General features: G+C 37.8%; 2 protein-coding genes across 3 annotated transcripts; both read left to right on the plus strand.

Moving 5' to 3' along the window:
- Window positions 1–1271: 1271 nt before the first annotated feature.
- Window positions 1272–7776, plus strand: LOC107594904 (synaptopodin-2-like). Its single transcript, XM_016285117.1, has 3 exons — window positions 1272–1398; window positions 2194–4118; window positions 6774–7776. Exons 1-3 carry the CDS (start codon window positions 1272–1274, stop codon window positions 7515–7517), a joined length of 2796 nt encoding a protein of 931 aa, XP_016140603.1. The 3' UTR covers window positions 7518–7776.
- Window positions 7777–11556: 3780 nt separating this feature from the next.
- On the plus strand, window positions 11557–26546 carry tspan17 (tetraspanin 17). 2 transcript variants are annotated; one of them, XR_001610211.1, is made up of 9 exons: window positions 11557–12063; window positions 19074–19124; window positions 20235–20381; window positions 20645–20815; window positions 21021–21146; window positions 22777–22824; window positions 23969–24085; window positions 24816–24969; window positions 25081–26546. XR_001610211.1 is itself a non-coding variant. In XM_016285104.1 (8 exons), the coding sequence occupies exons 1-8, from the start codon at window positions 11977–11979 to the stop codon at window positions 24879–24881; spliced, it is 813 nt and encodes a 270-aa protein (XP_016140590.1). In that variant the 5' UTR covers window positions 11557–11976; the 3' UTR covers window positions 24882–26546. The 2 variants fall into 2 exon arrangements, 1 of the variants encoding a protein (XP_016140590.1); XM_016285104.1 differs by having other exon boundaries at window positions 24816–26546.
- Window positions 26547–27961: the final 1415 nt, after the last annotated feature.

Below are 27961 nucleotides of genomic sequence, written 5' to 3' on the forward strand. Positions count from 1 at the left end.
TTTGCTCCAGGTTTATCAAAGGAAATCTATTTAAACACCGTAAAGATGAATGTCTGTTAAGAAGGAAAATGGAAAGCTTTTGCATAAACAGACAATAGGCTTTTTTGAATGAATAGAACAACTTTGTTTTGAAGTTAAAGTGACAAATGGCTCTTTGTGGATTTCAGACATAATGTTTTTAAAGTAATTTTTTTGTTTAAACTGTAAAAAAAAAAATTATAATCTAAAATGTGCTTCATGTGGTAACATCTAAATTAAGTGGTTTCATTCTAGAAAAAAAATTGCACATTACCACATTTTGTAGTGTATTAATTTATTTTAAAAGTAGAAAGCAGTCAGTGAGTAAAGTCATAACTGTATTAAATGAACTTGTATTTAGGTCTGGCTCTGACATGACAGGGACGTTTATAAGAATAAGGAAGAAATTAAAACTGCAAAGTTTTGAAAGTACTTGAAACTACTTTGGTTGGTGGGAAAACATGCACATTAAATTAAAAGAAAAGAAAGAAAAATTAAGAGAAAAGCTGCATGTATGCTTTTATAATTATCAGATTTTGCTCCAGGTTTATCAAAGGAAATCTATTTAAGCACCGTAAAGATGAATGTCTGTTAAGAAGGAAAATGGAAAGCTTTTTATCACAGTGCTAGAGGTTGTGTTGCATGGCCTGACTAAATAAAGAGGCATTTTTGCTGGTGGAATGAAAGGCAGATGCACATTATTCATGCTCTATTATAATTTTATGCCATGTGACATAAAAACTCCTTTGAGTCTGGCAAACTTGCACATAAAACGAACGGGATAGATTTAGAACTCTTGCTTTTTTACTACTTTTTTTAACTCCCATTGTGGCTCTGGCAAGACAAAGACCTACCTGCTTGGATAGAGAAAAAACACTCAGCAAATTGTTTTCAGGTTTGCTGCCAAGTCTGAGGTTGAGGATAAAAGCAAAGAACTACCTCAGGGAAACCTGGAGTGGTTAATTATTCAAAGGTCTATTAAGGAAACAGATTGTGTTTATGTTGCACAGGTTAACCACACTTATATTAAGAGAGTCAAGCCGTTCAGCCAGTGATGTAATTGTAAGCAGTCTGTTCCTCAGGATGTAATGTTCTGGTATAAGAATTTTCCTGAGGCATTCATTCTTTTGTAGGCAGGATTTTCAAACACGCTTGTTTTATTTACTGAAACTTTGATGCCACAGTATGTCACTGTAGGTCAAAGTTTAAGCATTTAAATGTAGACTTTGTCTCGTAAGTGATGATGGAAAGGCATGAACCTGTCGGCATATAAACCAATGGCTCCTGTGCCTCAGAGAGATTTCTCAAGGCATGCTGCAGTCTCAAGCAGGGCATTTTCTCGGCAGTTGAGGAATGCTAAGGGAGGGACTAGAGCCCATGGTGAAGGAAATACTTTCTGCAGCTCGGAATGGGGCTTTTTTGCCCAGTCAATAAACCTTTGCCATTTTCAACAAATACATGACTGTTTTAACATCCATCTTTGCCAAACTATGGGTAGAACTGCAAATATCAGCATTAAGATTTATTTACAGGAGGTTTTTAGAACTATAAATGTGTGAAAGCATTGTACGGTCTACAAAAGTTTGCCCGCAGGCTCTGTGAATCACAGCAAACTGTGAAAAGAATAATTTTGACCACAAATCCTTGAACTTTATTTGACAGCATTTCTTTTATAAGTCTGTGCGCAAAAAAGACGACAAACTAATATGATTCATCTTTTTAACAGGGTGACTCATGAAAGCTAGAATTACTTGAAAGACATATAATACTCTTGACTTTTAAAATAATTATACTCCCATTTGAGCACATTGCTACTATAACTGAGACTTAAAAAGCAACCGAATGATTGAGACAGCAATGGTGAGATCATGAAATAAAATACAAAGCAGGCTATTATTTGCCAAAACCTGTCCAATTATTCTGTCTAATAAAAAAGGCATGTGATATTATATACAGCACCCTTTGTTTGTTAGGCTGAAACAATTAAGTGCATTTGAAATATTGTGAATAATTGGTGGGCTGTGCTAAATTCTACAATTATAACCTGGGTCGAGCAATACTTTGCTTTGTGAACTGAAAAGCACTGCAAATGGCATAGCTGTGAATGTGTTATATAATTTACATTTTTTTGTAAAAAAAGTTGAAGTTGATTGGTGGATTTTTCTACCATTACAGACCTCAGCAGAAGTGCCAGTTTGTCGGAGAAGGAGCTGAAGGAGGCACGGACCAAGAGTCAGATCATTGCTGCTCAGCTCCAGGCCAGTTCCAACTCTAAAGGCGTCCAACTTTTCAACCGGCGCAGACAGAGAGTGAACGCTTTCACACTTGTAAGCGTCGGAGGAGGGGGAGTGGAGGCATCCAAGAATGTAATTGATTCATCTTTTGAAAGTCCACGGACATGGAACAAACATCACTTGACTGAGGACCAGGACAAGGAGTTGAATCGTAAGAACCTCTCGTGGATGGCCGACAGAATCAGCAGTACTGGGAGTGACATGGAAGATGCTAGTGAGGTTACACAGGAGGATGTAGCAGAAGAAAGCGGCCAAGACAGACACTTTCTCCCTGTCAACGAGAAGGATGAGGAGCTCTCAGAAGACGTCACGGAGCATGTGAAGGAAGAGGTTACTCTTAGAAGTGATAATACCCCTGCTGTTATGGACAGAACTGGTCAAGATGAAGCTGAAGACAATGGAGCACACAATAAAGAAATCCCAAATGGATACAGTGCACAATGCAATGGAAAAGCAGATAAGACAGTGACTAAACAGCCCACCATCATGAACAGAACAGCTCGCCCATTTTTCTCCCCGACAACAGTAGGATCCTCTGAAGCTACAAGTCCAGTCATGGACATCCCTCCAGCCCCATCTGATGACTCTACAACACACTTTGAACCTTCAACTTACCCAGTGCACCCAAGACCTGTTTTCTCTCCACCACCTCCTCCTTCATATCCAACGCCTCCTCTCCCCAGCTACTCCAGCCCTCCTCCACCTAACACAGCCCATGCTCCTTCACCTCAGCCTTCTTCTTACATCCGCCCATATGTCCCCAGGCCTACATATGTCCCTAACCTTATGAGTGAGAAGAGATCTGTAACTCCCATCAGATCGGGCATCCTTGACGAGGGCCGGGCTCGCAGAGTGACCCGCAAGTCGATGTTCACATTTCAGGAGAAGCCAAAAGTGGCTCCGAATCCCGAACTCCTGTCCTTGGTGCAGTGTGCAGATGGAAAGAAGAAAAAACCCCAGCCATATGCAGGGCAGGAAGAGGAGCTGCTGGATCTCGGGGCTGAAGCCTCAAACTTCCTGGCCAAGGACAAGGATATTCACGAGGAAGCTGCGGTGCCAGAGTGGGCCTCGAGTTTGAAAAGCTCCAGGACACGTGCCAGGATAGAGCACAAGCCTGAGCAAGCCCTGACCAATGCTTCAGGAAAAGGAGCCGAACTGTTTGCCAAACGCCAGTCGAGGATGGAAAGGTATGTCCATGACAGCAAGGACCTGAGAGCTCCCTCTCCTACCATGTCCTTGCCTCCTTCGTGGGTGTATCCATCCAACATGCCCGGTCGAGTAAAGGCCATAGTAAACTCCTCCAATATAAGTACACAAATTTCAAAAACACTTCAAGCTCAGCAGGCAACTCAGAAAAAGACTGTCCCTGCCAAAACACCAGCACCTGTTCCGGCTCCACCTCCAGAAATACCCTTGGAGAATGGCTGCACTAAAATCGACATGGAGCTGTCCAAACATCAGCCATACCAGCTCAACTCATCCCTCTTTATCTTCAACCCAATGAAAGATCCCTACAGCACTCTTCCCAGAGCCGCCCCAGCTCCTAAATCTGTCGTGACAGCTCACTCCTACTCCAGACAGTCATCCCTTCCAACAAGCCCATTGCCATCACCCTACAGCCCATCTGCCGCCTATCGGTCAGCCCATTGCTTTTCGCCTCCTATGACACCTCTCAGTCCCATCAAAGCAGGCAGTGTCAGTTCCCCAGTGTCACCTTTAGCTCCAGATCGTGTGGCTTCACCTCGCTCTGGCGTCCAAGCTCCACGTCCCACGTTCTCCACCAAAAAAGCTGGTATCAGCCCACAGGTGTGGAAACCCTCTTCGTTCTTTTAAACCTTTTAATTTCTGCTCTTCTTTGCTTTATGTACTCTTCAGACCAAAGTATAATGGAAGTAAAGTAAAAGGGACACATATCAGACTGACTGTCCACTTAGAAGTAGCAAGAGAGCAGTAAGGTTCTAAAAAGTAGCTACAGGAAACATGAAATCTAGCATGCTTGGTCAGGCCTGTTTGTTTATTGTTTTTGTTTTTTTGAGTTTTGCAAGTGGAAGCAATAAATGTCAGGTCCTACAATTGCCTGTAAAACTGATTTAAATTGTAATTCATAAACTGGCCACCAGAGGGCCATCAATTGAACCCTTATTTATTTTTTAATTAAGACATTGTAATTTAATACAGCTTTGAGTTTCAGAACTACAGTTTATTCATTTTTGTGCTGATGCCAGATATATTTTTGGTACAAAACCAGTGTGTCATTTTCCAACGCTTGCCTCCAAGTTTTCAGGTTGGAGTTGGTATAAGCTCATAAGAAGTTTAGCAGATGGTGTTTTGCATTTTATGACGTACGAATACAATTTAATATGAGTAGGATGATATGAGAGCCTCTTTCTATTATGACACATGTACTAATTCTTTATCTTAATTAGTTCTGTGTGCTTTTCTTTGATTTATAGTTCCAGTTTAAAACTTGCATACTGCACACAACAGTATGTACTTAATGTAGAGTGCAAAAACTCCTGTATGTGCTACTGCAGGGATCTGATTAAACAAAGCCATAATTGAGTTTAATGAAGTCATTCTGGATTCTTCTCTTTCAAATGATTTTGTCTACTCTGTTTCATTAAAGCAATGAAACACTCAGTTTCTTTTCTGTCTCTGGTTTTCATACTTTATTATCTTCTTCTGTTGACTAATTTGCTGAATTTCCTGTGTGGATTTCTTCATCTATTTTCAGCATCCCCTCTAATCAGTTGTTTCAGTTTTTGTTAGTGTCTATCCTTCTTTTCAGCGATAAGAATCCCAGGCCGGCTTTCCGGAGTCGTTTTTATCTATACACTTGTACCAACTAAACAAAGATATGCATATCAGAGCGTGGTTCTCTGACCCAAAATGAAATTAGAAACTTTTTTTTTAATGCTGACAAAATATGTATGTGCCCTGCACATTCCTGGCCTGTCCCCTGAAAACGCACATCTGAGCCAAAACAGGCCCCTGTGGGCTTGAGCTTTAGGCTAGCGGCCTGACCTCTGGCCTCCCTCATGCTTGGAAAAACACATTTGCTGGAGGTGAAAACATACCCAGCAGTCCTTCAGCGATAAGAATCCCAGGCCGGCTTTCCGGAGTCGTTTTTATCTATACACTTGTACCAACTAAACAAAGATATGCATATCAGAGCCATGCCGCGTGGTTCTCTGACCCAAAATGAAATTAGAAACTTTTTTTTTTAATGCTGACAAAATATGTATGTGCCCCGCACATTCCTGGCCTGTCCCCTGAAAACGCACATCTGAGCCAAAACAGGCCCCTGTGGGCTTGAGCTTTAGGCTAGCGGCCTGACCTCTGGCCTCCCTCATGCTTGGAAAAACACATTTGCTGGAGGTGAAAACATACCCAGCAGTCTCAGCAGTGCAAATGCATATCTCAGTAAAGGTTAGTGGTCTTGGCAGCGTGTATGCAAGCGATCTGAAGATGGCATGATACCCTGGTGTGCTGGGAAACTACTCAGACATTGGACACTAATAAACCGCTCGATGTAATCACAGGGTGTATGAGAAGGCCTGATATCGATAACATCACATCTGAAGTTGCATGCAGTGCTGCAGGAGATGTTTCAGTGGCGTGTTTAAAGGCTAATCTTAACCAAACGTGTGCACAGTACCTGGCATGAACTTGGAAAGCTTGGATTTTTGAATGGTTATTGGATCTTTGGATCCAGGATTGTTCTGCTATTCTTGTACCTCAAGTGTGATGATAAATGTGTTCCCGTGCATTCCTCACTATCTACATTTATAACAAACGTTGCCTAAAAAAATGAATCATAACAAGTTATACAGGGCTCAACAATAAGGATGGTGTGCTGGCCCAGTGTAAGTTTTGGTCTAGGTGACTGAACTGTCACATGTCCTATTGGATCTAGATTTTTTTGCGTTTTCAGCTAAATAAAATGATCTAACATGATGTTCAGCATTATCTCCCAGTAAAAGTAAAAGTGACTTTCTTGCATAATAAAGTCTAGCTATTGTATATATTTAGCTATCAAATTCTGTTTGTAAAAAATCTTGAAATTTGATCATTTTAATTTAGATGTGTGAAAAATCACCTTTATTTATATAGTGCTTTATACAGAACAGATTGTTTTAAAAGCAGCTTCACAGTAAAAAACAAGAACAGAATCAATGATGCAAACTTCCAACATGGGACAAATTAAAATTCTGCTGTAAAACAGTTCTAATACAATAGTGTTAGACAAACATATATACTAATCAATGTTAAAAGAGGTCATTAAGAATGTTGGCAAAGCTAATAGAAATTCGAAGTATGGCAAACAGAAAAATCCTTAATGTTGAGCCCTGTTATTATTCAGCGTGTGTGTTTGTGAGTGTATTTAGTGATATAGAGACTCTAAATTAAAGTAATGTCTCACCTCTAAAAGTAATATTTTCTTATCTTTTGTCTTATCAGATTAAGGAGGAGACCCTGGCACCAATCAATAGCCCCGGCTCCACCACCCCAACCTCCAGGACGCCCAACCTCACTAGACGCTTCACCAGCCCTGAGGTGCTTTCCAGCACTGTCTGGTCCCCCAGCAGCCCTCTAGTGACCTCTACATCATCCAGCCCAATCTACAAGCCCACACCCATCTCCCCCTCACCCCGGCCCATCCATAAGCCCATCACGACATGCCCTTCCCCAAGCCCTATCCACAAGCCCATTGCAACCACTGCATCTCCAGGTACCATCTTCAAGCCGACCGCCACCTCTCCTGTATCTCCACACTGGGAAACCAGGTGCCAGTCCCCAGCTGTCAGTCAGGACAGCAAAGCCAACCACCGCATTTTGGCCAAAAACATCATCAATGCTGCAAAGCGGAAAAACAGTCCGTCTCCTGGGGCACTGAGCAGCCGCAGTCTGCACATTTCCCCAGTGAACGGCGGGATCGTGCCTTACGAACACAAACCAGTCAGTCCATTTCAACCACGGATGCTGGGGGCTCAATCGCCCACCCTTACCAGTCCCTCTCCCACCCGCATGATCCACTCTCCAGTGCAGTTGTACAACGCCCGCTCGCTGACTGACTCTGATGCCTCGGTCGAGTCTGAGGATTCAGGTCTGCGCTCTCCTGGAGTGCGCAGCTATAATACCTGCCCCCGTGGCTGGACCGGCAGTCTGCAGGTGAAGAGGGGAGGCGTGCCCGAAGATCTGTAGGAAACACTTAGGGATGATTTATACTTCAGCCTGATTTCGTTGTAGACCAAAGTGTCCCTTAAATATTGAATGTAAAGCATTGTGGATTTTTCAGTACATTGCGTACAGTACAGTATGTTACTATGTTGACTCTGTGATGGAATCTGTTCATGTTAAAGAAATACATTGTCGTTCAAAAGTTTGGGTCAGTAAGTTTTTTTTTTTCTCAGCAAGGACGCATTCAAATGTTTAAAGTGAGAAAAAGGGCTTTTTATAGTTTAAAAAATCCAGTAAATAAAATCAAATAAATGGTGTTCTTTTCTATTCATCAAAGAATAAAAAAAAAGTGTATCATAGTTTCCACAAAAATATTAAGCAGCATAACCGTTTTCAAAATTGATAATAAAAAGGAATGTTTCTTAAGCACCAAATCAGCATATCAGAATGATTTCTGAAGCATCATGTGACACTAATGACTGAAGTAATGGTTGCTGAAAATTCAGCTTTGCTGTCACAGGAATAAATTAAATTTTAAAATTGATATTAAAATTATAAAAGTTATTTAAAATTTAAAATTGTTTACTGTATTTTTGATTAAATGCAGCCTTAGTGAGCTTCTTTCAAAAACATTAAAAATCTTACTAACCCCACATTTTTTGAACGGTAATGTAGTTGCTATGACTGAAGTAATGGCTGCTGAAAATTCAGCTTTGCTGTCACAGGAATAAATTAAATTTTAAAATTGATATTAAAATATAAAAGTTAAAATTTTAAATTGTTTACTGTATTTTTGATTAAATGCAGCCTTAGTGAGCTTCTTTCAAAAACATTAAAAATCTTACTAACCCCACATTTTTTGAACGGTAATGTAGTTGCTAATTGAAAAAAAGAAAGAAAATGCTGTCATCATTTACTCACCTCACATGTTTACTCAAACCAGTATGACTGACTTTCTTTAATGGAACACAAAATGAGATGAATGTTCACATTTTCTAACAAAAGTAAACGAGGCTGATGCTGAAATATAACTAATACGTGACTATTATGTTGTTGTTGTTGTTGGAGCGTGACCGCATCTGTAAAGAAAGATTTTATCAAGGTCATATGATCTTGCAACAACATGAGGGGGAATAAATGAAGACTACATTTTCATTTTAAAGTGAACTGTTCCTGTAAAGTTACATCTTGGTCTCATCTCTGCAGCTGTCTGTAATCTAATGAAGAAGGCATTACATGGACTCAGAAAGGTGTACCAAAGATAAAAAGTAATGTGCAAGACTTTTCAAAGCAGTATTAGTTATTAACCTCATTTTTTAAATCTACATAAATATAAAAGGGATTGTCCCTTTTGCTTTTTTTGTACAGTATGTTCTGACAATGTCACAATATTTGTAGGTCCGACTTGAGTCAAACTTGGAAGGAACTGACTGCTTATTGCTGATTGTGAGTTAATTCAGATGTAAAGACAGAATGACACAGCAAGGTTTTATGGTATGAGAGGGAATGGTAGGAAATTCTCTACATTACGTATATTATAAATGGATGCTGCTGGTGATTTGAAATCCAATGCGGTTTTCATATTAGTTTAGTGCTGACATACATGAGGGAAATAAAATGGTCTGATGCACAATGGGAGAAGTGAAAAAATAAAGCATTAGGAGGTTTGGACAGTGTGATTTCACTTAAAATGTAGGAATGATTGAATTTCAGTGTTCATTAATGCACATTGCTTAGATGGCTATTAGTTATATTTCCAAAGAGGGCAAAAACAGGAGAAGAGAGAATTCTGGCTGAGCTTATATATAAGTTAAACTTCACATAGCATTTCAGTTTATCACGTAAAAGGGACTGAAGTAATTCTGGGTTTAAGGTGACTGACAGCTCTGTTGGTAGAGTAAGGTGAGATAATTGCTTTTTTACACATTTCACACAAATAAATATATTTCATGGGGCACTTGTAAGTGTTAACATTTATTTAAACATCACCCCTGACACTGTCAGACTGTCTACAGCACGTTTACACTTGACTGGGAAATTTCTGACAGTACACACTGTATACTGTGTGGTAAATGGTAATTCACACTACTTAATACCGAATGTTTGTCTGTCGTAGTTCTGAAATTACATGTTGAAATCTGTCTGAGCTGATCACTAGCACTCATTTAAGGATTGAGTCTCAAGGGTCATGCATACCAAGTGTAGTCATGTTAGCCTGCGCTCAAATATTGGATCACCACACATAAGAAAATCATTCTCTGTGTTGGTGCATCAGCAAGATTTTTGAGTATTTGCATGGGGGAATTTTGATTGACAGGGACATCAGCTGTAAAGTGACTCGGCACCTTTGGTGAGAATAATGTTATCACTTTCACGGATGCTTTACAGCCCCTGAGTACTTGTGAGATCCTTCATTTGTATTATGCTTGATTCAACTTACATATACAATTTCTTTGAGTTTGACATCATGTCTGAATAACCAGCCATCCTCAATATTATCTCTGTTCAGTTCTGTTTTTAAATTAAGTGAATAAACACAAATAAACAATGTCATCTTCTTGGATAGGTTTTTAGAAGGTTTTCATCTCTTGCTACATTTTGATGCTGAAAGCACAAACTGTAAGTTTATTCATTACAAATGCACACAGCTTTACCTCCCTATAAGAAAAATGCACATTATTATAACCAGATACTTTATTATAGTGTGATTATAGGAAAGGGATGTAGTTTATATTCTGACCTCTTTTACTGATACATGGGAGAAATATTTTACAACAAAAATGTAGGATATTATTATTGTTATTATTCACTACTACTATTTCCCCCACAACTCAGAATTGGACAGTATAGACAAAGTCTTAAAAATAATTTAATCTAGTCTGTGAATTGCATTCATACACTAGAATTAAGTAAAAAAAAAAAAATGTAATCAAAAAAGTTTTGATGTTTCTTGAAGAGATACAGGCAGCAAAGCCCACAGATGCCTGGTCAATACCGCCACCTATAGGACCAAAATGGTAAACTGGTTTCATCACTACTGAATCCATCGCTGCAGACTCAGGAGATGAGCTCAAAATAATGTCAAATATTAATTATACAAATACAAATATAAATGAGTCATTAATATATATAATACAAATAATTTGGGGGGAAAATCGGTAACGACCACATGTGTGCAGACATTATATACACTGTGTGTTTTAGTATTCAAATTATGCAAACCTTTTTAAGGCTCAAAAGTAGTTAATTATTAGATTATTAATTTTGTATGGAGTCAATATAATGCCACATATATATACAAAATAATAAAGTTTTGCATATATATGTGGCATTATATTGACTCCATAGGGTAACATGCTTCACATTCTCCAGAGAGACCGTCAGTGCTGCATAGACGCTGCATAGAAAGAACAGATCCAATGGCAGCAATAAGCGACGATAAATAACAAAAACAACCGGAAGTGACAAAATAAAATAACCCCTCGGCTGTCTGTGAATTGTAATTATTTTACATGATTTAATGGCTTGGTTGTCAGCATTCACCATAATGCCAAAGTATACAGTTACAGTAGTGTAACGGACAATAAAACCGACAAAGTAAATACAGAAATATGGAAAATGAAGGGTAAATCAAAAGGAAAGGGAAAAAAAAATTATATGAATTTTAATGAATTTACATAGAAGATATGAAATGCAAAATGTAGTCTCTTGTTGCAGGGTGTGAAAAGGTTGGGGTGGTAATAATAATAATAATACACAAAATAATAATAATATACTAAGGTAATAATATGCCAAACTCAATAGTAATTATATATAATTTGATATTTATATTTATAGGTATTTAAACAAGTGTTTACAAATTAATTAGGAGTTGGTGTTTGGAAAAGCACTGTTTACTCAAGACGACCTGAACAGATCTCAGAAATACTTTAAAAAGGTGAAAGACGTTGCATATTTGTGCAAGACATTGTTTGTTTCACACTGACTTGTTGGTGAAATAAATCAATATTTCATGGATACTGGCGCTGACAGGACTTTTATTATGACAGCTTGTTCAGTTGACAGTGAGCTGGTGTCCTCTGATTGCAGTGTCGCGCTTCTCTGTTCTTGCTGGATTGTTAGATTGCTGTGGATTGTTTTCCTCGGGACATTCACAACTAGGTTAAAATATCAAGCACATCTCATGACACCAACCCAAAGCGTTCGGGGTTTATCAGGGGGGACCCGGAGCATTAATCTCCCCATCCATTTAACTCCTCACCCGTTGTTTATATGTTGAAAAGCTGATGAATAGATTCAGCTCAGTGGAAAAAGCGCTTGTTGATGGTGCATTGTTGTGGTGTGCGATGTATTGCTGGGTCGCAGCCTCTTCGGCTAAAATATAGATGCATGAATCGCTTTCGAGTCGTATTTTTGGCGATCCGTTTAGTTTTTCGCAGCTGATCATTGAATCAACACAACAGCGTTAGCTGGCCTGAACAAAATGAGCAGAAAACCGCATCATTTTAAAGGAGCAGAGGTCAGCTGCTGTGTTAAATACTTCTTGTTCGGATTCAACATCTCATTTTGGGTAAGTTTTGTGGATCTGCAGTTCATTTGCTTTTTAATGTTTCTCTCAAACTCATATAAATTGCCTTCATAATCTTTTCATTGTGCGTTTCCATCATCTAAACAAATCGGGATTGCAAAACAAGTTCAGCAGGATAGACATTTGCCTTATTCAATGTGTTTGTATGAGATATACCCAACCAGTGCTATGTATTTATTTATTTGTATGGTAAATGAGCTCTCTGGTGTGTATGATGTTGGATACATAATCAAACACTCATCCAGGTAAAAATAAAAAAATCATCTGTTTCCCATGGGAATGCATTATGGAAATATTAGTTTCTCAGTACCTTTCCAGATTTGAAGAATACATCCCATTGAGAATTGAGGGGAGGGGAGTGGAGGGGTAAATAGGATTATCCAGGTCTCATTAGTTGGTGGAGTTTGGGACAATTCACAGGTTCAACAGAGATTACCTCTCACACCGATCAGTTTTTCCATGTCTGTGTTGGAAATTATTATTTTTGCCCCTATTTCTGTCTTTCTCTTTTCCACGAACAAGTTTTCTATATTTTGTAGTGATTTGGAGGAAAACAGATTGTATCAGTTTTTGAGCGGTTTCAGCTATGGTGGTGTTGATTGTAATGGTAAATCTTTTAGGTGTCTGATTTTGTTTTATTTACATGTTCCAGCCAAACTTATTTCACGGAATTTATCCAAGTGTTAAGAATATTTTGCTTTATTAAAGGGTTAATTTACCTTAAAAATGTATATATTTAGTCAATTATATATACACACACACGCACACACATATATATTTAAATATATTGATATTAATAAGTTCATATATTAAATTAATATAGTACATTTTCACTTAGATGTTTTGCATATATTGACAGTTCATACTGACAAAAGGCTGTCAATATTCCAGAACTCTGTAAAAGCACCATTAAAGTAGTCCATTATAGCTTGTGCATTAGCTATTCTATGGCTTATGGAAATTTAGGAATATGGAATATAGCAAATGAGCCATATGGGCGACTGTTATTGTGCTTTTTATGGTCCTTTTTGAGGCTTGATAGATGTGTTCACTAATTGTATGGAAAATATCCAGTTCAAATGCGTTCAGAACAACTTGAGAGTGAGTAAATGAAAATATTACTATAATAAAGTCTTATTTTTGAGCTGAAGTCTCTCTCTTAAGTGACTCTTAAGCCTTAAATATGGACTTTTCTCCATTACATCATCACTAAGAACCAATCATGTTGCTCAATTCCACTATGGTTTTCATGTAAGAGAGTGATAAATTGTGAGATAAAAGGAAAATCTTGCAGCGGGAAGCTTCCATGAGTAATTTCTGGGGTGAACAGATCGCCTGGAGCGTGATTCTGTTAAGCTTCTTGATGACATAAATTCCAGCCTTCATTGGTTAGTATTGAATGGGGTAGTGAAGACCCCTCTGGAGGGCGTGGGGGTAATTGGTGCCCCCTCATGCTTTAATGCCGTCCCGTCTGAAATGTTAACCTTTCATAATGATCTGCTGTCCTCTGTAACAGCTAGCTCTCCTACTGCCATTGTTCCCACGTTATAGAGAGCCTGTTGTGTTATGTTGGAACTTAGACGCCTGTGTTTTCACCAAATCATGGCCAGGATGTCGGTCTATACTCCTGGAAGCTGAAATCAACCTTGTTGTAGCTAAATTAAACCCTTGACTTGATCTTTTCAGGAGGAATTCACCCAAAGTCAAATCTGATACTGAACATTCACCTAAAATGAAAGTTCTGTCATCATTTACTCACCCTCGTATATGACTTCCTTTCTTCTGTGGAACGCAAAAGAAGATATTTTCAGAAAATATATTTTGAGAAGTGTTTTTTGTACATTCAATGAGCGTCAGTGTTGTTTTGACTTTCTTTGTATGGACAAAAATGGTTAATACTTCCTTTTTAGGTTTGCGGTGTTATTGTTAACTAAAAAAAAAAAAAAAACTAAACTAAAAGTAGTTTCTATTAGTTGAAATATAGCTGAAATAAAATAAAATATAAATATTAGATTAAAAACTTCAACTTAAAATATGTATGAAATAAAATTAGTAATAAAATAAGTTGAAGTACTAAAATGACTAAAACTGAAACTAATGGAAATAGGAACTTTTTAAATGTAAAACAAAATTGCATAACCAGATTACTGAAACTGAAAATATAAAAATAAAGTATCACTGAATACTATAAAAGTATAAATAATGCTAAAATATCACTGCAGGTTCGAGTTAAACTTGAGTTTTAATTTTTCAACTATACCCATAAGAACAAAAATTGAAATATACATTGGTTGACTTTGGCGAAAGTGGCTTTGATCATGATTTTTTTACGTTTTCTTAGGAAAATGTGACTGGTGTTTACCCATGCAGAAGTCACCACTTTTTGTGGGTATGGGTCAAGGTGAATGTTTTTCTTTTTTTCTATGTGGTTGCTAAGGTGATCTGGGTGGTTGCTAAGTTGTTGCTTACTGCCAACTGCAGATATTGCTGAATTCCCTCATTCAATGTAAATCTAAGCAGTTTTTATTCTAAGCCATTTTATTCTCTGCCAGGAGAAAATTGTACATCTTACCAATTAGAAAAGTAATAGAAGACTACTCCAGCATAATTGGCATGATTGGAGGTATCATTCATGTAGCTTGAACCGCTCAAGATAAGTTACATACTTGTTTTATGGGTGCAAATCTCTAACCCTAATTATGAGCAACAGCATCAATAATTAAGTGTCTGATCACCATACTTCTTCTTGTCATCTTATTGTCCCCTCATCATGTCTGAAAGCCTTTTATTGTCTCTCAACTGCTTTTGTCTTAGCAGACTGTTTGACCCCTGTGCGCCCATACTAATGCCTGTCTGATTGGTTTAAAGTGGAGACAGTCTGATCGGGCAGAAACCTACCTGATCCCTACAGAGCACTCACTTTGCCAGCCTCAAACTGGGCCGAGTTGATGGCCTGTAATTATGGACGCCTCGCTCTGTAATCGCAGTCTGATATCTCCCCAGGAGGCTTTTGAAGGGACATCTTAACGTTACCACTATCAGACCCCCCCACCTCCCCAGCAATCTTTAATTCGTCCTCTCCAAATTCTCCTCCTCCTTTCCATTGGGGAGCCTCACAGCCCCCTTGTCTTGTATTCAAATGAAGATGTTTGGCTAATGGTGTATATGAGAGGGGACATGCTGTTCCCACAGCGTCTGAGGGGCCCGAGTGCGAGCCATGGCCCTGTGTGTCTCAGGAACCCCATTCAGCCTTTTGCTATGGAGCTGATGGGGCCGCGCGTCTATTGTCACACACACTGCCCCTGATGCGACAAAAGCATTGACTGCTGTGTTTGTTTGCACACTTAATGCGTCAGGCTAATTTATTCTGTACAAAGCAATGCACATTTCTGATTCCCGAAGTGTTTATTATGTGTTTTTGTCCTTGCTTGAGCTCTTGTATGTTTTTCCTTTTCATATCCTCCAGGTTCATACAGCAGATGGGAACCACATGTCCGTTCCCCCTTCTTCCTCTGTTGCTCTGCGAGGGAGTTTATTTCCATGCCATTTCCCAGCAGGCCCTTCTCTGACTCGCACACATTGACTCATTCTCACTAAAACACAAATGAATCAAGCCAGAGTCACTCTCGCTGTTTCATCAATTATTAAAAATGACTCTAACGTGCTGATATTGAGCCACTGCTGACATTCAGCAATTATATGGTAATAACAAATGGCTGTTCTTCATTGTTTTATGGTTTTTGTTGTTTTGAAATAGACCAAAGCTCATGTGAAGTGAGATTCGTCCCCCTGAAACGGTGAACTTGTCAATGTTTCCATAATCTAGGCCAGATAAAGATATTTTCTAAGCATTCAAAACCAAAAACAGACTCCCGTTGTAAGTGTTAAACTTAAAACAAATTGATGCAAATGATTTCCGAATAAAGTTTCTGAAGTTTTCTGAAGAAAATCTGAGTGGTGTTTGCCATTGCAAAAAAAATGTTGCCATGCAGTTGCTAATGATTTCTGAGCTTTTTGTTTTTTTAATGTGTTGCTATGCTGTTGCTAGGTGCTTGCTTAAAGGAATGGTGCAACCAAAAATGAAAAATCTGTCATTATTTGCTCACCCCCTTGTTGTTCCAAACCTGTATGACTTTATCTTTCTGTTTTCTTTGCCCATACAATGAAAGTTGTTTTGAACCTCCACTGCCTTTTCATAATATGGGCAAAAACAGTTCTTCAGAATACCTTATTTTGTGTTCCACAGATGCAACAAAGTAATACAGGTTTGAAACAATGTGAGGGTGAGAATTATCACCCACCAGATGAAAGTCACATCAAATCAAAAGTCAGATAGTTCAGAAAAATTACAGTACACAAATGTATGATAAAATGGTAAACATTTGACAACTGGTAAAAATGTACATCACACTTTTTTGTTAATTCAAAATAAGATTGAATAACTGAATAACTGTGCTTTTGTCTTTTTTTATATATTTCTATTTAGATTTAAATACATTTTAATTTCAGTCGTTTCAGCAAATTTAGTACATCAACTTAAACTTACTTATTTCCTGTATTTGTTTATTTCTTTATTTTTCGTTGAAGTTTTTTCTTCTAATATTTATTTCTGAAAATAAATACATATTTTGAATTTTATTTCAGCAATTACCGAAAACAGTTTTTAATAGTTTTAGTTGTTGAGAACAACAATAACAACAACACTGGGTATTGTGCATGTACGTACAGTATAACTAATAGGCTGATGATACACGGGGCAACTTTTTGAGCAATGTTGCCTGCATGGGCACTTTCTCATTGAGAATAGGTAACAAATTTCAATCTGGATACTTCAGATCGGTTGTGGGCCCTGTGTCTCACCTGGTTGCCCACTGACGGCAACATTAGCCAAAGTTGCCCCGTGTATCATCAGCCATAGTGTAGGATAAGTTTCAAGAGGGTTAGCAGTTTGTCCAGATCCTTGAGTACTGTGAGTAAAATTAATATTGATGCTTGCTTTAGCAAACAGCACTAATAAAGCCAAAATATTACTATGTACCGAGTCAGACTTTCCAAAAGTATACGTTTCCATGGCGATGCAGCAGTTCTTTAATCAAATAAAGATAAAGATGTCAGAAGATGGCTCAAGGAGAAGAAAAGCAAAAGCTGTTCTTATGGATGTAGCAGCTGGTGGAAAAAGTAGTTCCGTTCACTGTCACAGTGCTGAGAGTTTAAGACAAGAGTTTATTTGGCTGCCGTTAGTGATAATACAGAGACACTGTAAGTCTAATCATCCCACTGTGTGAGATAGCAGCTGTCCTCTGATTGACTGGACGCACTAAATAAGCTGTTTAAGTGCTCTGTGATGCTTGAATGTTTCTAATCCCAATATCCACGTCACTGGCCTCCCCTGGATCAGGACCGAGAGGAGTGGAGAAGATATACTAATGTCTTCATTATAGGGATGAGTTGGGAGTCAGTGGTATGTATTGACACAGAAAGTGTGCAGTGGATGACTGGCCCTTAGCTCTGTCCCAGCCATCCATTGGATTAGCCGAGACCACTGGGAAATGGGATTATGGGATTTGCGGCTGCTGATACCCGACCTCTGACTCTCACCTTCCCGCTCTCACGTTTCCCCTCACGCTGGAAATGCTCTAACCTGCAGTCAAACACACACCGCTGAGAGCTCAGTGGGAGTTTGACAGGGAATCTGTAGTTTTGATAACACATTAGAGCAAGAAGGTCAGTCAGTAAATCAGACTCACTGAGAAACATCTTTTATTGAATGGTTTAGTCCAAGAAAAATTGGATTCTAGTTGGTGCCATGGCCTAGTGGTTGGTGCATGTGCTTAAGACATGGTAAGCTGTGGTGCTCTGGTTCAAATTCTCATCCCATCCCTCTCTCTCTATCGCTTTCTCTCTCTCACACTATCTGTCTAGTAACGTCCTGTACTGTCTCTTCTGTTTCTGTCTAATAAGAGTGATGGATGACTTTTTTATAAGTTGGCCAAATGAAATATGTGAATCACATTACAAGTTTTATGAAGCTGTATAATAGCTTTGTGAAACTTGTGTTGTTATTCATTGAGAATTGTCCAAAGACCAATGACAATGAACGTGAAATCTGGTGGGATGTGTTTTGGCAATGTATGCAAACGAATGATATGTGAGTGTTACTCTATGATTTAGGTAGAGGTCTGCATTCCCGCGGGACTTTACGAAATAATATGACTTAGAATTCATTCAGAATTGAAAGTAATGAATGTCTTTATGAATGGGTTATTGAATCATTCACTCATTCATTCAGTAAAGAAACCCAGCTGTGTGTTGCTCAGAGACATGCAGCTGTTATGCACTGGCTTTTTTGCAACAGTTTTTTTTGCCATTCTAACTGTATTCTAAAAGACTACATCAAGCTGTGAATGCATGGACTCTCAAGATAATGTCAGCTTAAACATCAGTAAATTAATGATACATATCTCACATTCCTAATAACTTTACAGTTTTGATCCTTTGGCATTTCTTTTTCTGAAGAATGAAACTCCTACAGGTTTGGAACAACATCAGGTTTTTTGGTGCTTTTTTTTTTTAAATATCCTTTTAAAGTTTGATAGTCAATTTAGAGATTGATTTTGCAGATCGTGTTGGATACACATGCCAAAACAGTAACATTATTGTACCATAAACCTCTATAAAAAACAAAACTGTTTCCTGTAAGCAGTAGCATCCAAGTGAATTCTCTCATTCAGGTAAAAACAAGTCTTGGCTCCCTCTCGGGGAACCTTATGCCAAAGATTGCAGTGCATGCAGGGAAATCTCTGCTTTCCGGCTCTTTGATTGAATCTCAGCCAAGACTGTTTTTGTTTTTTTTTTAATCCGAAGAGTTGCCCTCAGATAAAGAGAGCAGTGCTGTCTACATCTAGCACTAAACTCCTGCCATTGTGGGGTGGGCATAAATTGTATAAGTGGCGTAAATGTGATGAATTCTGTTGTGTGCTTGTATGTTGCAGTTGCTGGGAGCTGCATTCCTGGGTATCGGACTTTGGGCCTGGGCAGAAAAGGCAAGTTGGAAACACAAATACAGAGTAACACAATGATCGGTGACATGCCTCAGATTCCTAATATTATTATCCATGTGGTTGCCTTAGCAACATAATCATAGATGTAAACAGAAGACAACGGCACACTTTAACAGTACAATCTACCTACAAATACCCTGTTGTCTCATTAAGTCTGTGAGTTAAAGCACCCAAATTAATATTTAGCATTTTTTCCTGTTGGACTTCATGTTTTATTTTATGAAATGTTCTGAGATGCTCTTCTGTGAATCCCCCATGTTGCCTTTTCCTCTTTTGATGTCTGTAGTCTCCCTTTTAATATCATGAAACCATGACATTTGAGAGCATATGGGTGGCATCTTTTATTTATTTCCATGGCAGGTTAATGTCGCTATTATATTGTAACAGTATCGCACAGCTCAATAAGGATTTGTATTTATTGTGACTATTCTCTCTCTGATTTGTCATCCCTCTCTGAAAAGGTCACCCTTGCTGTTATGTATTCATGCATGAAAGGTGAATGTAATTTCTTCACTCTAATTTGAGGCGACTTAATGAATGAAGTCAATTGGCTGATTAATAACCTGGAAATTGCTCCATTTCAGCCGTTGATTGTTCTGCTAAAAGACACGTGTAGGCCATATGGCACTTTGTATTAATGTCAGCTGATTAAGGAACATCTCGGTAACTTGATGTAAATAATTAATAAGTGGTTCAGTTTTAATTTGCAAAATGTTAATCACAGAAATAAAGCATTAAGAATCGAACTAAGGGTGTTGGATTTGATTGGTGGAAATTCTGTTTATTTTAAATTAGTGTTCAGGAGGATTTCAGAGCCTTCTTTTTTACTCCATCATAACAAACCAGGCAAGAACACACCCACACACAAAGGAAACCTTGTTTATATTCACTGTCAGCGTGGTCAAAGACCTGCTGTTGGTTCTGGGGTTGAACTGAGATTCTACCCTGATGTGGAAATCCAAACGTGGAAGGCATGAATCACTGCGATAGTTGCCCAAACACTGGCAGTTGTGGCAGCCTGGCAGGTGGTGGAGGATTTTAAGGTCAGGATGTGAACTTACAACAACTCTGTCTGATGTGTCTGGCCCACAGGGAGTGCTGTCAAACATTTCCTCCATCACAGATCTGGGCGGCTTCGACCCTGTCTGGCTCTTCATTGTCGTAGGAGGGGTGATGTTCATCCTCGGATTTGCCGGATGCATCGGTGCGCTCCGGGAGAACACATTCCTGCTCAAATTTGTGAGTTCCACCCTTGCATCCGGCCTACGAGCCCTGCCTCCTATTTTTCTGCAACCTGTTTTCCTCTCTTCACTCATTTCAAGGTTTATTTGTTCCCAGATATGGTCGTTTAAATGAAATGAATTTGCCATTATTTAAGAATACACCCAGAAAGATGCCTCCTGGAGGCAAATTAAATGTCAGTGTATTAGAATGATTTTTATTGAAGTATTTCCCTTAAAAAAAAATTCTGACTCCACTATCTTATGTGTTTTCTCTTCTAGTTTTCAGTGTTTTTGGGCCTCATCTTTTTCCTGGAACTCACAGCTGGCATTTTAGCTTTTGTGTTTAAAGACTGGATCAAAGACCAGCTGAACTTCTTCATCAGCAACAATGTTAAAGCATATCGGGATGACATTGACCTCCAGAACCTCATTGACTTTGCTCAAGAATATGTGAGTCAGCACTTCTCTTCCCCTCTCGTTTTCTGCAGCACTGTGGGTGTATTTTGAATGGGATAGATATGCAAGTGAGACATCTGCTGAGTCATTAAGCTTTCTTGATGTGAAAAACATTACTGTAAATTACAGCTGTGTGAGGATGTAAAGGTGCTGATGATAATGATAGTAATGTCATCTCTGATGTCATATATCACATCAGTGGTCATGTTGTGGTGCTCATGGGCCGAATGACTGGAACCTGAACATTTATTTCAACTGCACCGACTTCAACCCCAGCCGGGAAAGGTGTGGCGTTCCCTTCTCCTGTTGTGTCAAAGACCCTGCTGTGAGTGCCAGAAACAATCATTTCATCTGTTTACCACTTGCTCTTCCCTGCTTCTGTTATTCCTCACAATCTGTGCAGCACTCTTTAAAGGGGTCATATGATGCGATTTCAATTTTTCTTTTCTCTTTGGAGTGTTACAAGCTCTTGGTGCATAAAGAAGATCTGTAAAGTTGCAAAGACTAAAGTCTCAAATCCAAAGGGATATTCTTTATAAAAGTAAAGAGTCATTATTATATTGTTGTTGCCGCCGCCGCCATGTCGTGAAGAAAGCGAAACTACTTTGTTTGGTCTTCCAAAAGAGGACACGACTAGAAATCAGTGGTTAAGTTGTATTTACAACACTGTTCCAGAACACTTCAACCCAAATATTCAGCTGCGAGCAACGCGTTTTATGGAGGACTGTTTCCTGATCATTATGGTAAGGGGCGTAACATTTCCGTCACACGCTTGAGGTATTCGGCCAATCACAACGCACTGGATAGCTGGCCAATCAGAGCACACCTCGCTTTTCAGACCGATGAGCTTTGTAAAAATCAACGCGCTTCAAAGGCGGGGCATAGAAGAGAAAAAATAAAGTACAGTATGTGGAAAATAATGTGTTTTTTGAACCTTAAACCGCATAAACACATTTCATTACACCAAATATACAAAATAATGTTCTTTTTAGCAACATCATATGACCCCTTTAAGTTTGTTTATAGAGCTCATTCAAAAATCTGATGGAGGTTTAGTATAATTTGCTGGTCTGTTTTACAGGGATAACAGAATGTAGCTAAGGGTTGTACTGTAGCTCAGTGGTGCAGCACATGTGAAATTTGCATTTGTGTGTGTCATGAGTCAACAATTGTTTCCCTTGTTTTTTCCCCTTGTATTTTTATGTATGTATGCATATATACAGTATATGGTTAGAAGTGGTGCTTTAATTAGCATGCTGATAATACTGTTGTTTTGCTGTTAAAAAATTTGTATGATAAAACTCTCAGAAGTCTCTTATCTCTTTCTCTATTCTATTCTGTTCTGTTCTGTTGTGTTGTGTTGTGTTCTGTTGTTTTTTCTGTCCAAAGGAGTGCATTCAATTGTCCTGAAATTATATTTTAAAATGATAATTATATCTCATTCTATTATATTGTTTAAAAAATCTATTGTGCCCCTAAGATTCTATTCTATTTTTAAAAATGGTTTTATTGAAAATCCTGTAAAGTCTTTTGTTCTATCCTATTCTATTATCCTGTTCTTTTATACTAAAATGATATCCTGTTGTGTGCTAAAGATTGTTTTATTCAATCCTATGAAATTTCATTTTATCCTAAACATTATATTTTATCAGAAAGTTTGTATTCTGTATTTCAGATTGTGTTTTATTGGTGTGGGAATTCTTTTGAGACAAATTTCACTCATAAATTGCTTGGAAATTTCACAAATAGTTAAAAAAGAAATGGCACATTGAAAACATTGAATTAAACAAGCATTTTGAAGAAACACTAAAATTGTGTTTTCTTGTAAGGTGCACCCCCGTAATCTTTTTTTTATTTACAACTTCGATTTTGTGTGTGTGTGTGTGTGTGTGTGTGTGTGTGTGTATAGACATGTTTTGAAATAAATTGAGCATGTTCTTTTGTTCTCTCTTTAGGAGGATGTCCTGAATACACAATGTGGCTATGATGTGCGGCTTCAAGGGGTGAGTGTGTTATTAGTAGTTAGAAATGTTACAGTTGTGCAGATCCATGGTCTATTCATAATGATGAAAAACATTATAGTGTATAAATTGTGCTGTGTCAGACCACCCTCTGAAAGGAGCACAGAAGGGTTAAGCTTATGAGAGATTCTGAGAGCATTTGAGTTCCTCTTGTTCGCCTCTTTAATAACAGTTTAAGCCTTTAAAAGTGATAATTAGTTTCTAGTTTTAGCCACGGGAAATTGTGGAGCTCTGTAATTGGGAAGTCAGCGGCTTATGCCAGCCCTGTGCCTTTCAGTATGGGTGGAGTGACACTGCACCCACGGTTCACCACGGTCTCTTCATGGTACAGAGTACTTATTCTGTATCCATGGATACTCTTTTTTTTTTTTTTCCTTTGGAGAGATTTACTCCGGTTTTATTTGCTTTTATAGTGTTTTTTTTTATTGATTTGGTGTTGTGAACAAGTATTGAACATATAATAAATGTTTGCTCAAATTTAAATATTTTGCACGTCTTTGTTCAACCTCTGGAGGAAGGCCTTGGAGAGAAAAAGAGAAGAAGTTAACAAAGATGAATAAGTACAAACAGTTAACTGTCATACAGCCTTTCACTGGCTTTCTCTGAATTCTTCAGACTTCCTACCGGTTTGGTGATACGTTTCTAAAGTCTTTTGTGTCGTCTTCCCTGGAAGAACGTTTTTGTATGGTTCACAAAAGCTGAATTGTGTGGATTTCTCTTTCTTCACCTTCAAATGTCACTGACACCCCCAAATTACACCTTTTCATCTCCCTTACTTCCTAGAATTCGATAGACAGTAGTTAAGACATTCCTGCATGGCTGTGTAATACAAACTGGATCTTCCCTGTGTTAGGTTATATGTGGTGAGCTGCTGTGTGACATTTCATCTACTTAGTGTGGGAGTGAGTTCTTCCAGTTTTCTAGAGAGGATATTTGTTCTCAAATAGATTAATGCGCAGGTCCACCCAGGTGAAGGCCTAATTGTTTATCCTGGACTTGAGTAAAGATTAAAGGTCAACTCAGACTAATATGCTCCATGGTGCACTTGATTGAATATTTGGTTTCTTATTTAGATCTGACATTTGCCATTAAGTGCTGTTCTATTTTGAATAATCTTTTTTAACAGGAGTTGGATCAGCAGAAGTACATTTATACAAAGGGCTGCGTGGGGCAGTTTGAAAAGTGGCTTCAGGATAATCTGATCGTCGTTGCTGGGATTTTTGTGGGGATTGCATTATTACAGGTAAGGATAATGCTAATGGAAATGCTTTAAAGCATGCAAATATCCTTTAAAGATGTAGTAAAGACTGAACAGATTTGCTTGAATGGTAAAATAGTCCCACATGAATGGATATTATGCTGCCACCTTCTGGTTAAACCTTAAAATTTAGGTTTAAGTTCCTCCTTAATGGATGGCAAGGCGAATATAAAAATTAACCAGTACATTTCTTCCCAATTTTATTATTGCTGTAACCAAATGTATACAATAATGAAAGCCACCCTGTTTTGTTTTTTTAATTAAATAACGCATTTAATTTATGCTGGTTTTATTTCTTATTCTGTACAACAAATATACTACAATGTATACTTAAAAATTAATGATAAAATTGAAGTATTATGTCATTATTTGTCAGAAAGTGAATGAGATTGCAAAGGCTTGCAGTTGGGGAAGGGCAGGAAAACTATGCTTAATTGTCATGAAAATGTTCTAAAAAGTCCTAAAAAAAAATCCTAATTATCCTGAAGTCAGATTTAATTTTCTTTATTTCTTTATTATGATTATTATTATTATTTGTACATTTTACATTTAATTTATAAATGACCCTGGTATTTTTTGACTGTTTTTGTATAATACAACTGTAGGTTATAGGGATATTTCAGCTTGTCGGGTAGTTTAACTAAAAGTGAGTGCATGTTGAATGTGAATTGTAATTTTTCTCCTCTATGATGCTTTCTTTTGAAATATGTTTCAGATTTTTGGGATATGTCTGGCTCAAAACCTGGTGAGTGACATTAGAGCGGTCAAAGCCAACTGGTGACCCTTTGCAGAGACAACAGGTGACAGTGACCTCTGATTATGCCAGAGAGCTAATTGCAAATCAGCACTGTTTACACACCACTGAGCTGGTAAATTCCACCCTTATAACCCTACAGACTTTGTATGTTAACTGACTTTACAAAGTGGACTGTCCATCTATGTTTTTTCTTTTTTTTTGTGGTTCCTTATCTGAAAACAAGCTCTTATGGAGACTATCCAGAAGGAGCTTAACGTGAGATGTCACATCGAGATCAAGCTATCTGCAATCTCGCAGCTGTCTCTTGATTGAATGCTATTTTCGTTTGCCCTTAATAAATGTTCACCAGACTCTCCTCCATGTTGGCGAATAATGTAAAGTGGATGGTGTTTTCATTAACCTGTGGATTACTTTCTTATAGAAAAACACACAAATCAACCACTGGGACTTTAAACAGAGGAGCCTTGAACTAAACAAAGCCTTACAGCAGTGCGTTTCACTATACACTTGTGTGGGTTCAGCTTTTTACACAATATTCTGTCTGCCAGTCATTCGAGCCGATGGACAGTTGGACTCTTACCTCTGATTGGCCCTCTGTTGCACAGGGTAGCCAATCAGAATGACGTACTTGATAAATACAAATAATGCATTTATTTTTGTTGTTAGTACTACCACTACTGTTGGGGAGGTGGAGAAATAGTCTGTTATTTGTCTGTATATCTATGTTTTATTGGTTGTCTCTGTGGCAAAGAGTATAAATCGACTTAACCGCTGTCCCAGACTTGCCTATGTATCTTTGTTTTCTCTACTCTGCTAGATGGTGATATGCTATAGTGTATACATTATTAAGGTATTATTATAAATATGATGCTGCTTAAACTCATAGAAGATATACATCGCTATACTAACCAACTGAACTTTTTATAGAAATCATGTGGTATACATTCCCTCTGGGAAACACACTTCAGATCACGCAGAGTGCTTTGCGAATGAATCTAACGTGAGTGCACATGAAGTGGACAGATTGAATTAGCCGTGTGTACGATCACATGCCTTATTGAGCCCTACAGAGATGGTAGCAGAAGCCAACGACAGTTACACAGCACGTGGCACAGCACCTTTAGGAAGGCTTTTTTTACTGTTCAGTCTCTCTTGCTCGAGCCATATGCATGCAATCATCTATTTAAAAATGCATGGCAATGCAGACCTCTTTAAAAGCATGCACACACGTACATACGTGTGTGGATGTGTATCCATCCCATTATGAATACCATACCAGTGCGTTTTCACTTAGCTGTGTTAATCCCATTGTGTTCAGAAGGTGTCTGCTTTGAGTCACGACCTTAACGCTGATAATGTGCAAAGTAAGATAAATGATGTATTGCCGACTGCGTATGTAGAACGTGCCTGAATGGTTATAGCAGTGGAGTGTCATGTCAGCTAGACTGATCTGATTCATCTGTTTAACAAGCTTTGCTCTGTTTCAAGGGTCTATATAACCTGTGTTATCAGAGCAAATAGTAAAATGTGAGATTTCTCTTCTGTGGTCTTTTTGGGAGATTTCGGTATATTGTGTATATAAGAGGCAAACCTTTTATGCAGATACAAAATTACGTTCTAAAGATGATGTTTAGTCCCCTTTTTGTGCACCCAAATTGATGACTCTCATGAAAAGCTATCAAGAACATGTCCAGGTTGCAAAATGGAAAAATATAATTAGCATATTTAATCCAAATTCTCCCAAATATAGAGATATATTTAATTTATAAAATATTTATACATACAGATATTATGATATTTTGTTGTACTGCCGTATATTTTAATTTAAAGATCTTTTTTTTTTCTGTAATACAGAAAAAATTTGTATTATAGTAGCAAGAAATGAATGAATCTGAATAAAGAGAATTAATTTCAAAAGAAAACTCTAGAGGCAATATTGTAATGAGAATTTACGATGAAAATATTGTCACAATGCAAAAAAAATAAAAATCTATAAGCTTGAAATAAGCTTCATTTTCTTTATGCAGAATAGCATATATTCTGGGGTGAACTGCAACCTGGACATGTTTTTGTGAGACTCGTGTTTATTATCTCTCTCCCTCTCAGTTTCTTCATCATGCAATGGCCTTTTCTGTCTTCTCCTTTTTTTTTCTAAACAAAGAATATTGTGTATATAAGAGGCAAACCTTTTATGCAGATACAAGATTACGTTCTAAAGATGATGTTTAGCCCCCTTTTTGTGCACCCAAATTGATGACTCTCATGAAAAGCTATCAAGAACATGTCCAGGTTGCAAAATGGAAAAATATAGTTAGCATATTTAATCCAAATTCTCCCAAATATAGAGATATATTTAATTTATAAAATATTTATACATACAGATATTATGATATTTTGTTGTACTGCCGTATATTTTAATTTAAAAAATCTTTTTTTTTTCTGTAATACAGAAAAAATTTGTACTATAGTAGCAAGAAATTAATGAATCTGAATAAAGAGAATTAATTTCAAAAGAAAACTCTAGAGGCAATATTGTAATGAGAATTTACGATGAAAATATTGTCACAATGCAAAAAAAATAAAAATCTATAAGCTTGAAATAAGCTTCATTTTCTTTATGCAGAATAGCATATATTCTGGGGTGAACTGCAACCTGGACATGTTTTTGTGAGACTCGTGTTTATTATCTCTCTCCCTCTCAGTTTCTTCATCATGCAATGGCCTTTTCTGTCTTCTCCTTTTTTTTTCTAAACAAAGAACTTTTGAGGGGGCCTCTTGCATATCATGAATGTAAAGATCATCTCTTACTAATGTTATGTCATATACATCTTACCCTTCAAAGTGCAATGCACAAACGTGAGTACAATGAATGTTTGGCTGACAGTAGGCACACAACTGAAAAACATCGCAAATCTGTGTTCGTGTACATTCCTCGTGCATGCTTTGGCAAAAATGTTTTATGAAGTGCATTTTGCATTTCAGTGGTTTTTCTGTGCTGGTTCATCAGAAACCGTTTTGATGATTAGTATTAAAACCATTGAGCCTTTTTTGCTGGCCTTTCTCTGTACCAGCTGTGATAGTTTGTACATTACAGTCATTCGAAA

The sequence above is a fragment of the Sinocyclocheilus grahami genome, unplaced genomic scaffold (assembly GCF_001515645.1).
Source record: "Sinocyclocheilus grahami isolate Dianchi unplaced genomic scaffold, SAMN03320097.WGS_v1.1 scaffold192.1, whole genome shotgun sequence".
NCBI classification, from domain to species: domain Eukaryota; kingdom Metazoa; phylum Chordata; class Actinopteri; order Cypriniformes; family Cyprinidae; genus Sinocyclocheilus; species Sinocyclocheilus grahami.